Genomic DNA, 16,399 nt, shown 5'->3' on the forward strand with positions numbered 1-16,399 from the left:
GAGAGAGTGAGTGAGTGAGTGAGCGAGTGAGAGAGTGAGTGAGTGAGTGCGGGGTCTGACCTCGGGGGGGCACTGCAGCAGCCCGGTGAGCAGGTTCAGACGGCCGCGGTGGGGCATCCCGATCACCACGTCCGTCACGCCGCTGTGGGCCGACTGGTGGAAGAGCTCGTCGAAGAATCCCATCATGCTCTCTGCCCCCTCGCCGCCGTAGCGCTTCACCGTGGCGAACTTGGTGGCCAGGAAGTGGTCGAACTCCTGCGACGTGGAGACGACGACGTGGCGTTAGTCAAGTCAAGTCAAGTTTTATTTGTGTAGCACATTTACATGCGGCTGAGCCGCAACCAAAGTGCTTCACAGAAAGTGCAGATACACATTGAAATAGACCTAAGGCAAAAAAAAACCCGCAAGAAAAGAAAAGAAAAGGAAGGGTTAAAAGACAATAGCCGTTTCTCAATTCGCGTTCTCGTGTGTTCTCGTGTACTTGCGTTCTCGATAAACGTCATCAGTGGTAGCCCAAGCACTGTTCCAGTCACTTAAACCTGTCACTTAACCCGTCACTTAACCCGTCACTTAACCCGTCACTTAACCCGTCACTTAACCCGTCACTTAAACCTGTCACTTAACCGGTCACTTAAACCTGTCACTTAAACCTGTCACTTAAACCTGTCACTTAACCTGTCACTTAAACCAGTCACTTAACCTGTCACTTAACCGGTCACTTAAACCTAGCAGCCTACAGACGGCAAAAAGTGTTGCCGCTAAGCTAGCCAATCACACGGCAGCTCAGGGGCTCTTAAACCACGCACACATCACTTTGATCTTTCGTCACAAACAGACTTCTTTCAAATCTGCTTTTTAAAATAAAGACAGACGTATTTTTTTCATCAAACGCACACAACAAAAATGGTCTCAATTGCCATTGCAGATCCTATCGCGATCCTAGAGTTTCCCAGAGTGCAACGCGGCGAGCTATCCCTTAGCCCCCCCCGGGCTAGAAGTGTTCAATTCAAACCCTGTCACTCAAAACTCTTGAGTGACAGGGCCTCACCTGAGACTGCAGCATGATGGTGGCCAGCCGCCTCCTCTCCTCGGGGGAGAAGCTGTGCTGCCGGAGCTCCTCAAAGCGCTCGGCCATCCACTCCCTCTCCTCCAGGGTGCTGAGGTGGCTGGTCTCCACGGAGACGGGGCCGCAGTACACCCCCTCCAGGTAGGAGACCACGTCCTCCGCCGACGCCTGCGCCCGGCCAAAGTGACGCAGGCCTGTGGGACGGTCAAGGCAAAACGTTAAAATAACGCAGATACTTATAACATTTAACACGGTCAACGGTAAACGGACCGCGTTTATACTGCGCCTTTCTAACCAGCGGCCGCTCAAAGTGCTTTACAATATCGCCTCACATTCACCCGTTCATTCATGCACACATTCACACACCGACGGAGTCAGCAACGCAGGGCGACAGCCAGCGGGGTCAGGGAGCAGTCAGGGTGAGGGCGTCTCGCTACAGGGGACACCTCCACACTCACAGCTAGGAGGAGGAGGAGCCGGGGATCGAACCAGCGACCTTCCGGTTACCAGCCGACCCGCTCTACCTCCTGAGCCGCGTTCCGCCACATGCCGTCATTTAAACGGGTAGACACTGTATGATGTAGGAAGGCCTTTATCGTCTAGATTCGGACGCTTGTTATGAATTATAATCATAACTTATAACAACTATTCAAGGATAGTATTTAATGACAATATATCAAAGTTATATACAACTGGAAAAGTAGTTTAAAATGGGTGAAGAATGACGTGAGTGTGACTTTGTTTACCTGAGGTGTTGACCTCTCCCTGCACCGTCCCGGTCAGCAGCTCGGTCAGCAGCTCTATCTCGGGGACATTGTCTAACACTGGCCTCTGGGGTAGCAAGGGGTTAATTTTAGCTGCCTTGTGGCCGTGTGCTCGATACGCTTCAACCAGCCGGGCCAAACCATGATCTGAGGCGGAGGAAAAAACACAGAAAAAATAAATATTCAAACAGACGCAGGGTTTTTATTAAGACGTCGGACGTCTAAACAAACGTTTAAACCGTCGATTGGTGGATTGGATGGTGGTGGTCGCCCAGTCACCTCGATGGGTCACCAAACGGCCCACACCACTACAGTGTAGTACAGTGTACTACTACAGTGTAGTAGTGTGGGATGTAATGTAGTGTAACAACTGCTGATTGCCCCATTCAACATTAGTCAACACGACATCACCATAACGACCTGACCACACAGCCACAGGTGCAGACAAGTTTCAGTCAAACCGGATTAAAAGTTACAAACCGGTTCAAATCATGACATAGGTGTAGGCTACTTCCACTACCCGTACAGCAGATAACAAAAAAAACAGTATGGTTTGGTTGATACCTGACTGGTTCTTATTGGGATCCACATTCAGCTACCACCAGTTGGTATACGTTGCATAACAACACATTCTGTCACCGTAGATTGCCATTACATTACATTACAAATTGCCATCCCCGACAGAGAGGAGGTCATGTCCTTAGTGAACTTTATCCAGAGTTTAGGGGCTCCTATCACAACGCGATGCCTCACTGACCTTGGTTCACAGCAGAGCCCTGCAGCGGACCTCTCTCCAGCTCCGCGTCCCGGGCCGCCGGTCGCCTGGGTCTGTAGCCGTACACCCCCTTCTCGGTGTGGTAATAAAGTCCGACCGACTGCCGGCCGACGCTCAGGTAGGACCGCCTCATGCACGGCAGGTTTTTCAGTAGAAGTAGCGCAGACATGGTTCAGAATGGGGTACGCTACGGTTCCCGGTGTCTGTGATCCGGCCGGCTGCACGCTTACAGAACGGCGGCCATACTGGAGCGGTGCGGTCCTGCAGCTGCGGTCCCGACCCTGCAGCTTCAGGACCGCAGTTCTAGGACCCCCCTGTGACGCGAGTTTGTTTTGCGATCAATTTTTTTCAATCAATTTTGCGAATCAACGCGAGTAAGTAACGCAACAGTAATTCATTGAAACGTGATTAAACACAACACGTAGCTGACATGTTTATTACAGTTGTGACCATATCTAAAACATCCCTCACCCAAAACGTAACCATCTCTAATATCTAAACGTGACCACATACAGTATATAACCTATCTATGAACTTTGAACTGAACGTAACATATTTTTAACTCAAGAACTTGAACTTGAACTAGATTTTGAGACGTTCTGAATTGATGCTTAGGTCTAGATGACGTGTTTATTAAATAGAGTTACTGCCTTAGTTGTGATGAATGAAACAGGTGTACAAATAAAATCCACGACAATCTGAGATTGTAGGATTAATTTTAAAAGATAAGCACAGAAAACTCACTCCAACAGTTTTTCTTCGGTTTCTAAAAAAAACTGTTAATGAACTGAACATGAACTAGTTCAAAACTGAACTGGTGAACAACGAACGTGAATTTATTCATTTTCTTTTGTATGAACTGAACTTTGAACCCGTTCGTGTGAAGTGTGAACTTGCACAACGCCACTGCCTATGAATTAAACTTAACCGTACCAATGTAGACCTTGAGGTAAACTCTTTTTCACGAGGGTCCTAGAAATGCGGTCCTAGGTGTGTGTGGCCCTGAAGCTGCAGCCTTCGGTCTTGCAGGAACAACACACACACACACACACACACACACACACACACACACACACACACACACACACACACACACACACACACACACACACACACACACACACACACACACACACACACACACACACACACTAAATGGGAGGCGCCGGAGAAACCCAAGCTGATTGGCTGAGAGGAGGAAGCTCTCGTCATGTTGTGAAACACTTTTTTTTTCATCTTCAAGTTTTACTTTCTGTCCTCCACTAATGATTGATTACTGATGATGATGATTGATTACGGATCCTTCTGATCTGGACCCACATGACCCGGAGAGACGATAGTCGCAGATTAAAGTCTGGATCGACGTGAGTTCATGTTGTAGACCAGATTGGAGCCGTGACGCAACAAGTACGCTGAGCCCAGGCAGTGACCCCTGACCCCCCCCCCCCCCCCCCCCCTCATTATGCAGAAAGTCAAAACCTTCACAAAATGCGGTTCGACTTGGCTGGAGGAACTCCGCAGCTGTTGGCTCCAGGCCTAGACCTTCAAGTGATGATCGTCGATGAAGTCATTACATTAATTTCCCCCGGACTGCATGCTTCAATGCGATGTGTTTTAAAATTCTTTGCAGATGACGTTCGGACTTGTTTCATCAGACCCGGGGGGCAAACTTTGCATAAAGACGTGTTTGGTTTTTACCGTTTAACTCTGTACTCGTGTGTTCATGCACAACACTGATACAAACTAATATTTTGTGCAGTATATTAAAAGTACGTCGTCCACCACTAGATGGTGCTGTTGCATCTAATGTCCGGAGCTGAATAGTAAAGTAGGCTGCTCTCTTTTTGGTCCAATAATGCTTTCTATTTTAAGATGAGTATACTGCTTCGATATATTCATTAAATTAATTAAATTGCGTCCACCAAATCTCGCTTTCGTCCATAATGCACAAGAGAAGGCACACGGCTCAGAAAAACAAGGCTTTGTGAAGCTGGTTGAATAATTAAACCCAATTCCGTTACTATAAATTATGGAAACTAATTAAACCTGCAGTAATGCGTTCAGTGTGGAGCGTTAGTGTGGCGGGCTTGATTATATTTGGTGGTGATCTTAGTGGACCCAACAGATGCTTCCTTAGAGCAGAACTTAGACCAGACACCCCCCCCCCCCCCCCCACACACACACCCCCCAAAGTCGTACCAGCCCTCATCTCGTCCCTGGAGGACCTTTTGACGATGCCTACCCCATCACCCACCACCCATGCCGGCCGTCAGACAAATCAAATCAAAGAAGCACGATGGATAGAAACAGGTTAGGGAGACAGGACAAGGAGGGGGGGGGGGGGGATTGTAAATGTCTTTACAACACTGGACGACGGGACCACACAACACACAAAGACACATCCAATATTAGGGGAAATGGTTTAATTTGAGACAGAGGCAGAAAGAAACACACCACACATGAACTAACACTGACCAAAAAAACATTGAGTCTTTCTACACACTCCGATATGGGGAAGGAACATAAACGACAGGTTCAAAAAAGCAAAAAAGCCCAAACTTAAACAGATAGTTTTTTTACCTGCTAATCAAAACTAAGACAATTAGTTTTTACTAAACACAAGTTTTTACTAAGTCCTGCTGCTGAACGCTAAATCATGTGGGGACAGCACGGCACTAACATGAAACTTACCACGATAAAGAGCATCCTACCCACCCCACATGAGAAATGAATAGTGTATTAATATCTTGATCACCATGGCGACCCCCAGGCCAGGTCTTCAGGGCCACAGTCAGAGAGGCCAGACACATTTTTTTTTTTTTCCAAGATCGTTTTTTTTCCTTTAATTTCCAATATAAAAAGCTTCACTGGTACAAAATACATATGAACAACCAGTATTAGAAATTGGAAATCCTATTTGTCATTTTGTCCTGTTTGTTGTTTTTTTTTATATTTTTTGTGTTGGTTTTTTTTTTTTAATTTTTTCTTTTAATCGAGCCATTTGAAAAAAAGTTGATAAAACAAAGTTTATGTGTACAGATTACATCAAGATGCACCCACTTTTTGGCTTTTATCAAGACAACACCTATGAAACTTGTTGGTGAACCATGAGAATCCTAACGCCTAGATCAGAACAAAAGAAATTAAACAGGGCAAGCTAGCTTTTTTTTTTGTTTTGTTTTTTTGTTTTTTTTACTTCCTTGGACCAGACAATATCGATAGATGCAAACCTACTGTACTACTATAGAAAGAAAAGCACTTTGAATGAAGACAGGGTCACAACGTGGGTGGAAGGGTCCAGAGATGACAAGTTTGCAATGGAAGCCCCTGAAGAGTCTCGACCTTTGACCTTTTTACGATGTGATAAACACACTGTTGTATCATGTATCAGTACCGGCAACACCTCAGCAGCAGCGGACCACCCTACCACACCCTCGTTAAGTGTTAACGATCGTTAAGTGTTAACGAGGGTCTGGGGTCAGCGGCCAGTCGGTGAAGTGTTGGCAGCACCATGTTTTTTAAAATCGTCTTTTTCTTTACACCCACAACAAGGTTTGACAGTTAGACGTTTAGGGTAGTTTATTGTGAATGTACATACGATTTGACCAAAAATCATTCAAAAAAAGGGGTAGTACATCACAATACACATTTATCAATTACTCAAAAAACACAAGCTTGGGACCAAGTCTTCATAACACTGGCATAAACAGACTTCACAAGTCCGACCGCGAACTCTCCAACCAAGGCCTAATAGAATGTGTAGGCAGTTTTTAGACACATATGGCACTTTGAGTATTGTATTGCATTTGGATAGAAAACCACGCTGCAAAAAGCACAAACCCATATTCAAAAGTGAAATCCGCGGTACCGTTGTATTTTTTTTTTTTTTTAAGTTAACTGGGAACACACCGCCCATACAGACAGTGAAATGGAAGATTCTCCCATGTTTGTGCTTAACTCTGGCGATGCTCCGAACGGAAAAAAAAACAAAAAAAAAAAACACTTTAAAATCTTGGTACCATCCCGGATCATTTCTTTTTAAATAACTAAAGAGAGGAAGAGAAAAAAAAAAAAAAAACGATAGAACAGAAAAACGTGTCAGATGATTACAATTGTGCATTTAGTATTTTAATCCCATCCGTGTGACATCAGTACCACACAGAAAAACCCTGAGTCGACAATTGTTTTCTCCTAGCGCCGCGGCGGCCCGGGCTGCTCGCGGTATTTGGAAACCCCTTCGTGGGCGATTGTGGTGCAGCTGTAATTACCAGGGTCAGCCCAACACGTCTCTACCCTAATAAAGACTTTTTACTTTGTAAACCTTGTGTTAAAATGGAATGCATTCGTGAACCAAAGTGTTCCTTTCCGGTGGCCATGGTGCGATTCTTTGACTCTGTGGGCGCTGCTGCTGCTGCTGCCGGGAAAACCAAACTGAATTAACGTAAAGGAACGTGCCACTTTAGAACGGACAACGTCGGGCGTGTGTTTGTATAAAAATGTGCAGAGGGCCGCGGGGTGGGGTGGGTGGGGTGGTTGGTGGAGGGGGGGGCCTCGTGTCTGAGGCGTTCTTCAGGGGCTCCCATGTGGCGTGGTGGTGGTGGTGGTGGTGCGTTATAAAGCGTACTGCGTCTATCCAGCAATGTGTGTGTGTGTGTGTGTGTGAGAACATGTGTCGTGTTACGGTGAGAGTTCAATTTGGGTACCATCACGAGAAATTACCAAGAAAGAAAAAACAATGATACATGGGCACTTGAAAATATGTCTGGCATCTGTTATTACATATTAAATCATCTATAAATGTGAGGCATCCACACTAAATCAAAAAAGGTAACATCGATTAAAAATGAAATTAACAAGGATATTCACCAAAACTTGTCAAGACGTACCACAGAAATTTTACACAAAATGTGACCTTTTTTTAATGAATGGGGGGGAAAAAAAGAAACTACATGTTTGAGTTGGGACCCTTCCATACCAAGTAAAAGTTATTTCCCCCCCCCTCAAGAGGGCGAAATAAAAAAAATTAACGCAGAGGATTCTTTCGTCACCCAAACGCGAGCGTTGCTCTCACTTAAGAAACGACACTCCGAAGGCTGTGTGGATCGGGCAAACTAATCTCGTCCTCTTTAAAAACTTCACGAACTGAAGAACGCGGTCACGGATGACAGAAGCCCGTTGGTGTGGGTTCCCGTTTAGTTAAACTTCTCTAGATTCAATGGTATAAAATATAGGTAATCTAAGTGTGCATTTAAACCACAGATTGTCTATTTGTGAATCAGTTCTAAAAAAGTTGACTCGTGTATAGGTCGCCATTCCTCCCTCGCCCGGAGCAAACGGACGTTTTTATTGTGCCATTGATAGCTCTGAAAGAGGAGAAAGCAAATGCACTGGATTTTTCTTTTAATAAATGTAAAGCAAAAAAAAAAAAAAAAAACATTTTATCTTAACAGCCTTAGTGGAAATCTTTACACTGCCCGCAAAATTTAGAAACCATCACAGAGCTCTGGGGCCCCGGTCCGACCTTCCAAATGGTTGGAAAGTGGTCATTCGTTTTTAGAAGCCAACATATTGCTAATGGCACCAAACAGCACAGCTTCGTGCCAGTCCCTGTATTCAACTTTCAAGTTAACTTTACTGAGAGAGGTAAACTGAAAGCAACATCAAAAACCAAGCCAAGTCCTTAAAACAAAAAAGAAAACAAAAAAAACTAAACAATATCCCACAGGCTTTTTAAACATTTACAAAAAAAAAAAAAGAAACCTCTTAAATGAATTGAGAGTAGGTACGTTTTCACATTGATTTTCTTCATCACCCTACCACCCATCACATCTTTAAGAAAAAACAAAAAGAAATGCAATATACATGCAGAAATCAGATCTGAGCTATAGGGTCAGGGGGGTCGGGGGGGGGTGGGGTCGGGGGGGGGGGGTCAGTGGGGAGGCCAGGTACTGGTCGGGCGGGCTTTAAGAGAGAGAGAGACACCACAGACAATGGTGGGATGATGAGGCCCGGGTGTGTCTGTTCAACACCATGGAGGCATGCTAGGCTAATGATGGAGCAAACGGGCATGGAGAGGTTTTCTAAAAGGAGGAAAAACATAAAAGGTAGAGACGACAGAAGGAACAGAGAGAGAGAGGGAGAGAGGGAGAGAGAGGGAGAGAGAGCAAGAGAGCGAGAGAGAGAGAGAGAGGAAGGAGACAGAGAGGGAGAGAAGTTAGGGCCACAGTACAGGAACCATAGAGCAATGACTCACAGCTTTACACACAGACAGACAGCAGGGGGGGGGGCGTCCGGTGTCCCACCGTGACACTTCGACCCCCCCCCCCCCTTCGACGAACAGACAACACGGATATTCAACAACGGAAGCGGAAACACCAACGCGTATGAGAGAAGCCCCTCCCTCCCTCTTCCCCGCCCGCCCGCCCCCCCCCCCCCCCGCCCCATGCAAATAATATCATTGGCACCCTTAGAGATCCGCCTGGACCCGCCCCCCCCCCATCCCCCCTCTTGTGAGGGGCGGGTCGGCGGATGGAATGATTGGAAGAAGTTGTGAGGAAGGGGGAGGCGGCCTAACTGAACGGGGGGCGTGGCTACAGAGACGTTAGCGAGACAGACAGAGCAGCGCGGGGGGGCTAACGAGCTAAGGTGGTAGCGATGACGAGGGGGGGGTTGTTTTCACACACGGGGGGGGGGGGGAGGCTAAAAACACTTTGGGGGGGGGGGGGGTCACGCCCTCCCCTCTAGCGCCCCCCCTCCGCCTGCAGGCGATGAAATGCGATGGCAATAAAATGTAAAAATTGTAAATCTTTTTTTTTTTAACTACAAAAAAAAAAGGACACAAACGTGTGCCTTTTGAAAAAACCAGCGACCGTCATAAATATCCACTTAAATTAAAACACTTTTGAGAAACAATCCAAAAAAAAAAACACATGGAGGAACTCAACGCAGAACAAAGGTACCGTTTCAAAAAAATGGCACATGGGAATTGGCAACCATTTAAAAAAAAAAAAAAAAGTAGAATCGATTTAGAAAGACGAGCCGCCCCCCCCCCCCTCCCCCCTCTCTCTCCCCCGTCCGCCTCGCTGCCTCTGGGGGGGGGTGGGGCCCCGGGGCGGTGGGTGCACTTACCCTAGCAGTGCTAACGAGGAAGCGGGGGCGTAGGGGGGGGGGGGTGGTAAAGGGGGGGGAGGGGGTGGGGGGGGGGGTTGGGGAGGGGGATCAGTAGGGCTTGCTGTCGTTCTTGGAGCGCTTCAGTTGAACCTTCAGCCGCTTCATGCCGATCTGGAAGCCGTTCATGGCCTGGATGGCGGCCTGCGCAGAGACAGGGTTGTCGTAGCTGACGAAGCCTGCAGGAGGAAGAGGAGGAGGAGGAGGAGGGAGGGAGGGAGGGAGGGGAGGAGGAGGAGGAGGAGGAGGAGGGAGGGAGGAGGAGTGTTACGCTCTGTATCAGGGGTGTCAAACTCAAACTGTACAGTGGGCCGAAATTGAAGTCTTGGACAAAGTCGTGGGCCAGTTGCATTGCATTAATTGGGGTCATCAAATTGTGACAGGGTCCGCGGGTGGAATCGTTGACGGGGAGGAGGGGGGGGGGGGGGGGGGAGGTACGGAGTTACGGGCTGACGGATTTGTTGACGTGCCAGGGTCACCGCGCCGAGACGCTGAAATGCGATATGCCGGCGGGGGAAGTTCTGATAGACGTTAGATATTATCTGGCGGGCCGGATTCAATTACTAATTATTAACGTTTGACAGTCCCGCTCCAGACGGTCGTTGTTCTGGTTGACTGCCGGGTTTAACCGTGGTTCCTACTCGGATGACTGGTGCTTAACGTACTCACTTATTGTGTGTCGTACGTCCAGGCACTTAACAAAAAACATAGTACTTAGCATAGTGTAGCGTCTTATCCTAGCTATCTCTGTTGTGTACGGGGAACGGGTTAACCTAGTGATGGTTAGTGTATACGGGGAACGGGTTAACCTAGTGATGGTTAGTGTGTACGGGGAATGGGTTAACCTAGTAATGGTTAGTGTGTACGGGGAATGGGTTAACCTAGTGATGGTTAGTGTGTACGGGGAATGGGTTAACCTAGTGATGGTTAGTGTGTACGGGGAACGGGTTAACCTAGTGATGGTTAGTGTATACGGGGAATGGGTTAACCTAGTGATGGTTAGTGTGTACGGGGAATGGGTTAACCTAGTGACAGTTAGTGCTTGGCTCTTGGTTCTATGAACATCCTTACTGTACCCACAGAGATATATTGTTGTTACTGTTACTATTACTGTTTCTCTTTCTTCTGACACGTGTTCTTATTGTAAGTCTCTTTGGATAAAAGCGTCTCTGCTAAACGCCCTGGATGTAAATTATGCAAAAAAGAAGGTGAACTTGTTTTCCAGGTCAGGACGTTCCCTCAGAGTCCACTGGACCGTTTCAATGAGAGAACGTCGTTCTGGAGACAGAGAACTCCACTGAGGAGGGGGGGGGGGGGGGGGGGGGTACGTAGACAGAGAGCTCCACTGAGGGGGGGGGGGGTACGTAGACAGAGGAGCTCCACTGAGGGAGGGGGGGTACGTACCAAAGCACTTGCTCAGGTTGGTCTGTTTGTCGATGAAGACTTTGGCAGAGACCACGTTCCCGAAAGGCATGAACATCTGCAGGATGTCCTGGTCCCCGAACTCCTGGGGCAGGTGGTAGATGAAGAGGTTGGCCCCCTCAGGTCCTACAGCGGGGGGGGGGGGAAAAGAAGCACAGGGGCCCCAGACACGAATGAGAGACGAGATGCTTCACGGCCAGCCCACACACCGGGCTAGAGACCTCAGCTAGATACTTTACACTATCTACGATTATTATTATTTACTTCTTTAGAATGATTATTGTTGTTCTTATTTCAGGTCGACTCAAATCTATCTCAACCAAAACCAGTGGGAGCCATGAATGCCATCTTAGGGTAGGCATGCACGGTGCCGCCCTGCAGTGGGGCGCTAGAGCGCGTTGGCCTGCAGGCGTTGCGCAGTAACTACGTCCTGTTCTGTCACTTTCATTTGAAAACAGCTGGCCTATAGAACCTGAACATAAACTTTAAATGTATAGAATTCAAACATTAAAACGTATAAGTATAAGTATAAATAAAATAAGCACATGAAATAAACACACACAATATTGCTGTTTTTTTTTGTTTGTTTTTTTACACAATAGCAATGTTCACAGATACGCGACACAGGTCGTATCGGTGCTCACAAAGCCTCACATCACGTGGTCGGCTCTTTGCCGTCCTACTCAAGCATGTTTATCAAAGTGTACAAATCTAGGAAAGTTAATAAACAATCACAACAAATGTAGAAAAAACACATTCAACAATCAAAACACATTCACAAATCAACCACTATGCTACATGTAATATCTATATCAATATTAATAACATACATTTAGATTGGCACGTCTTAAAGGATTTGACCCCCCCCCCCCCCCCCCCCCGCTCGTGCCGCCCGACTACGGCTGTAGAGCCTCAAACCAACAACCCTCAGCTCTGGGTTTGTGTTGGACCAGGACGGCTCAGGGTCCAGAAAGCAGGAGAACCTTTTAACGGAAGCCGTCCCACCTCAGCCTATCAGAGGGGGCGGTTGTTAACGGAGCCGTCCCGCCTCAGCCTATCAGAGGGGTCGCTTGTTAACGGAGCCGTCCCGCCTCAGCCTATCAGAGGGGTCGGTTGTTAACGGACCTCCTCAGCCTATCAGAGGGGTCGCTTGTTAACGGACCGCCTCAGCCTATCAGAGGGGTCGCTTGTTAACGGACCGCCTCAGCCTATCAGAGGGGTCGCTTGTTAACGGACCGCCTCAGCCTATCAGAGGGGTCGCTTGTTAACGGACCGCCTCAGCCTATCAGAGGGGTCGCTTGTTAACGGAGCCGTCCCGCCTCAGCCTATCAGAGGTGTCGGTTGTTAACGGACCGCCTCAGCCTATCAGAGGGGTCGCTTGTTAACGGACCGCCTCAGCCTATCAGAGGGGGCGCTTGTTAACGGACCTCCTCAGCCTATCAGAGGGGTCGGTTGTTAACGGACAAGATGGCCGATTCACACAGACAACGTCCCCAATTAACCCTGGGGGCCAAATCATTTCATTTCATTTCATTTTTGATTTATTTCATTCATGGTTCTCACATAGTTGCACATATACATAGTGTACACATTTTCACCATGAATGAAAAGGAGCAGGATGAAGAAAAAACTTATAATACCTGCCCCTCTCTGTTGTTACAAATTTAAATTTAAATGGCTTACTTCAACACCAATATTATTCTCTGTTTCAAAATATTAAAGGTAATGAAACATAGCAATGACAAAAAAACAAAAACAAACAAACAAAATAACAGTTAACACCACTCGTCTATCTATCTTTTTCTTTTTTCCCTTCTTTTTCTCTTTCTCCTTCTTCTTTTTTGTAAATACTTATCTTTTCTTTTTTAAACATTTTCTTAAACTGAGACATACTTGTACAACTTTTCAATTCCTTGCTTTGTGAATGCCATACTTTTACACCTGTAACAGAAATACACCTTTGTTTTAAGCTCAACCTTGCAAATGTATATTTAAAGTCAAGCTTCAGTCTGTTGTCCCCTTCCTCCAGTTTAAACAAGCTTTGTAATTGTTCTGGTAATGATCTGATCTTTGCTTTAAACATTATTTTTAGGGTCTGTAATTCTATTATATCAACCATTTTCAACAACCTGCTGAAATAAAAAATCTATTTGAGGATCACTATTACCTGCCTTGTGGATTACTCTTACTGCTCTTTTTTGTAGCAGAATCAGAGGAGTGATGTTACTTACATCCTTTAATTACCTTCACATTAACGATCAAATCAACACAATATACAAAAAAAAAAAAAAATTCAATAAATGTTCCATTAGCAATATCTTTATCATTCACACACACACACACACACACACACACACACACACACACACACACACACACACACACACACGGGGGGTGATTATAAAAAAAGGGGGATGTATTAAATGCATTATCCTACCACACACACCTTCCTTCTGGCTGCCGGCGGCGCTCTGCTGCAGCAGGCTCTGGCTGTAGAGCGAGGGCAGGGCCGACGCTGTGTACTGCTGCATGCCCGAGTACGCCTGCGTCAGTGCGTCCATGGAGGCCGCCGAGCCGTTGGCCATGGAGGCCGCCAGGCCCCCGTTCAGCGCGCCCATACCTGGGGAGGGGGGGGGGACACAGAGACTGACGTCAAGACACACACACACACACACACACACACACACGCCCCTGACCGCCGGACACACATACACACACTTGCATGAAGACCCCCCCCCCCCCCCCCCCCATACCTGGAGAAACGAGCACTTATATTAAGGACCCCCCCCCCCCTAATTGGACGGACACATGGACACGGACATACACACACACACTTTCATTAAGACCACCCATGCCTAGTGGACACACACTTCGCATTAAGGCCGTCCTACACTTTACATCAAGACCGCCCACATCTGGACACACACACACACACTTTACATCGAGACCCCTCCCCCCCCCCCCCCATATATCTGGACACACACACACCTGCATTAAGACCTCTGTTCATGGCACCCATACCTGGGGACACACACACGCACATTGAGATTAAGACACCCATTCAGAGCCCGCAAAGCTGGACACACACCCACGTTAAGACCCCCACCCACATTAACACCCCCACCAACATTAAGACCAGTACTGTGGAAGCAGTACTTTTGTTTTGCTGTCAAACATGTTTTGACGAGGACAATTCATTCATTAATGACAAAGGGATGCATGTTGTGCAAATACTCTGTCTGTTCACGACAGACAAGAGGGGAACGAGCAGAATGGAGGCGGTGGGGTGTTGCATCAGGGGGAGGAGTTAAGGTGTTGCATCAGACAGGAAGTATTGCAAATCCTGAGAGGAAGTGAGCTCTTCAGCATGCTGCTGGTTTCTGTTTTATGGGGGGGGGGGGGGGGGGGAGGCGAACAACTGCCTGGCTATTTAGAGGAAGGGAGGGAGGGGGAGGGGGGGAGGGAGGGAGGTGGGGGGGGAGGGGCAAACAGTTGTTGGAAGGACGGTATCAGTTTCTGTTCCTCTAGTCGGTGGACTTCAGAAGTCAAACGCTGGCTGTGAAACTGTGGCGCTGTGGAGCTAACTAGCGTAGCTGGGCTAGCCGGGCAGTGTGAGGGGGGCGGGGCTTGTGGCGTGTCCGTTATCGTACACAGACCGAGGTACACAGACTGACACTTCTTTTTGAACACAAACGACAGAACGTGAGTTCAGAGTTGAGTCAACGTCGTTATCTGTCAGTAGTGAAAGAACGAGATAAGCCCGGCTCGTTTTTTTAAAGCCACCAGCTCAGTTGAAAGGTCACTCTGACTGACTGGTCACGTTCTCCGCAGAGGAGGGGGGGGGGGGCGGGGCCTCTGGGCAGCTGGACCTCAGGGGGCGGGGCCTCTGAGACCTCAGGGGGCGGGGCTTACCAGTGACACTGTTGGTGAGGGCGTTGAGGCTGTTGAGGCCCATGGAGGTGCCGGTGAGGCCCTGCAGGGTGCCCAGGGAGGCCAGGGTGTTCATGGCCGCGCCCGCTCCGGTACCGGCCAACGCACCGGCTGCTGGAGGGGGGGGAGGGAGGGGGACAAGGGTGTTAGAGAGACACACCAGGTAACACACACACACACAAGGAAACGGACGTTAGAGAGAGACACACACACACACATCCATAAGTCACGCACCTAGTTACACACACACACATCCATAAGACACACACACACACACACACCCCCACACAACTCTGCAGCCTCTGGGGAGGAACTGGTTCGACAATCTGTCACTTAACGAGGAGAGGCGGTCGTTACCGCGGCGACAATACGCTAAACAGCAGACAGACGGAGCCCCGTGTATATCCACGCCCGGCGGAGGGGGCTCCTCGTAAAGCTTTATTAGGGGGGCGATTATAAAACGCTCATAAAGCAAATGAAAGATGGCTGCGTGGCAGGCAGCAAGATGGCCACCGCGGAGGGGTGTGTGTGTGTGTGTGTGTGTGTGTGTGTGTGTGTGTGTGTGTGTGTGTGTGGAGGGGGGGGGTGGGGGTGGTGGGGTCGACACGGCGAAGGGGAGAGCAGAGTCTGACGCGGTGCCGCAATTAGACGTTAAATAATTAACGAGCTTTTGGGGTTTTACTGGGATCGTAACTAGATCAGACAGATTATTAGCTCTAAGTGCCTCATTTTCAGTAAAACCCGTGGCGGCGGCGAACGCACTCGACGGTCCTGCTGCGCGTCCCTCCCGTCTGCACCGCGCCTCACCGCGTCCCGGACGCCACCCTGTCCCCCGTCGCCAAGGCAGCAGACGCAGCGTCCGCAGCCGTGACATTGCTCCAACGTTGGTCAGTCCTCTTGATAAACAAGCGTTCCAAAATGCTTTTGTTTGTTTGCCGTATTGATCGGGGGGGGATGAACCACGTCTGGATCGATATACCGGACAAGAGCCGTTATTATTATTACAGCCTTGAGGGGCGGGCGGGCGGGAGCTCCGCGGCGCGCGTTTCCACGCGCGTTTCCAACGACAACGGACATGCCTCGACACTCACAACGGCCGTGCTCCGTGGACGAGTGGGGTGCCAACTGGACCCCCCCCCTCCCCCCCAGCAGCTAGACCACGTCGTGGACCAGCTATCGTCATGGTGATCTGGTTCAGGCCACAGCCTCCATGGTTTCACTTCGCCGTAGCCCGTATCAACTGACAGCGCGCTGGTGGCGGTGGCGGTGGGGGGG

The 16,399-nt window shown here is 48.5% G+C and overlaps 2 protein-coding genes across 2 annotated transcripts in view; both read right to left on the bottom strand.

The window, feature by feature from the left end:
- dhtkd1 (dehydrogenase E1 and transketolase domain containing 1) overlaps nucleotides 1-2,876 on the bottom strand; it is a gene marked incomplete at its 3' end in the record, with an annotated part of 13,983 nt that extends 11,107 nt beyond the window's left edge. The window contains exons 1-4 of the mRNA XM_084469643.1: nucleotides 2,588-2,876; nucleotides 1,813-1,977; nucleotides 1,049-1,260; nucleotides 61-255 (exon numbers count right to left, since the gene is read on the bottom strand). Coding sequence (XP_084325769.1) covers nucleotides 61-255; nucleotides 1,049-1,260; nucleotides 1,813-1,977; nucleotides 2,588-2,774 — 759 coding nt within the window. The 5' untranslated portion in view covers nucleotides 2,775-2,876. The remainder of the gene's footprint in view (nucleotides 1-60; nucleotides 256-1,048; nucleotides 1,261-1,812; nucleotides 1,978-2,587) is intronic.
- A 2,135-nt stretch (nucleotides 2,877-5,011) lies between these two features.
- Nucleotides 5,012-16,307, bottom strand: LOC311345283 (CUGBP Elav-like family member 1-A; the record flags this gene model as incomplete). The annotated part of the gene is made up of 7 exons (XM_084469644.1): nucleotides 5,012-8,685; nucleotides 9,734-9,951; nucleotides 11,177-11,320; nucleotides 13,641-13,814; nucleotides 14,183-14,215; nucleotides 15,107-15,238; nucleotides 16,295-16,307. The coding sequence occupies 6 exons, from the start codon at nucleotides 16,305-16,307 to the stop codon at nucleotides 9,824-9,826; spliced, it is 624 nt and encodes a 207-aa protein (XP_084325770.1). The 3' UTR covers nucleotides 5,012-8,685; nucleotides 9,734-9,823.
- Nucleotides 16,308-16,399: the final 92 nt, after the last annotated feature.

This window comes from Micromesistius poutassou (genome assembly GCF_964030765.1).
Source record: "Micromesistius poutassou genome assembly, chromosome: 6".
Taxonomy (NCBI): Eukaryota; Metazoa; Chordata; class Actinopteri; order Gadiformes; family Gadidae; genus Micromesistius; species Micromesistius poutassou.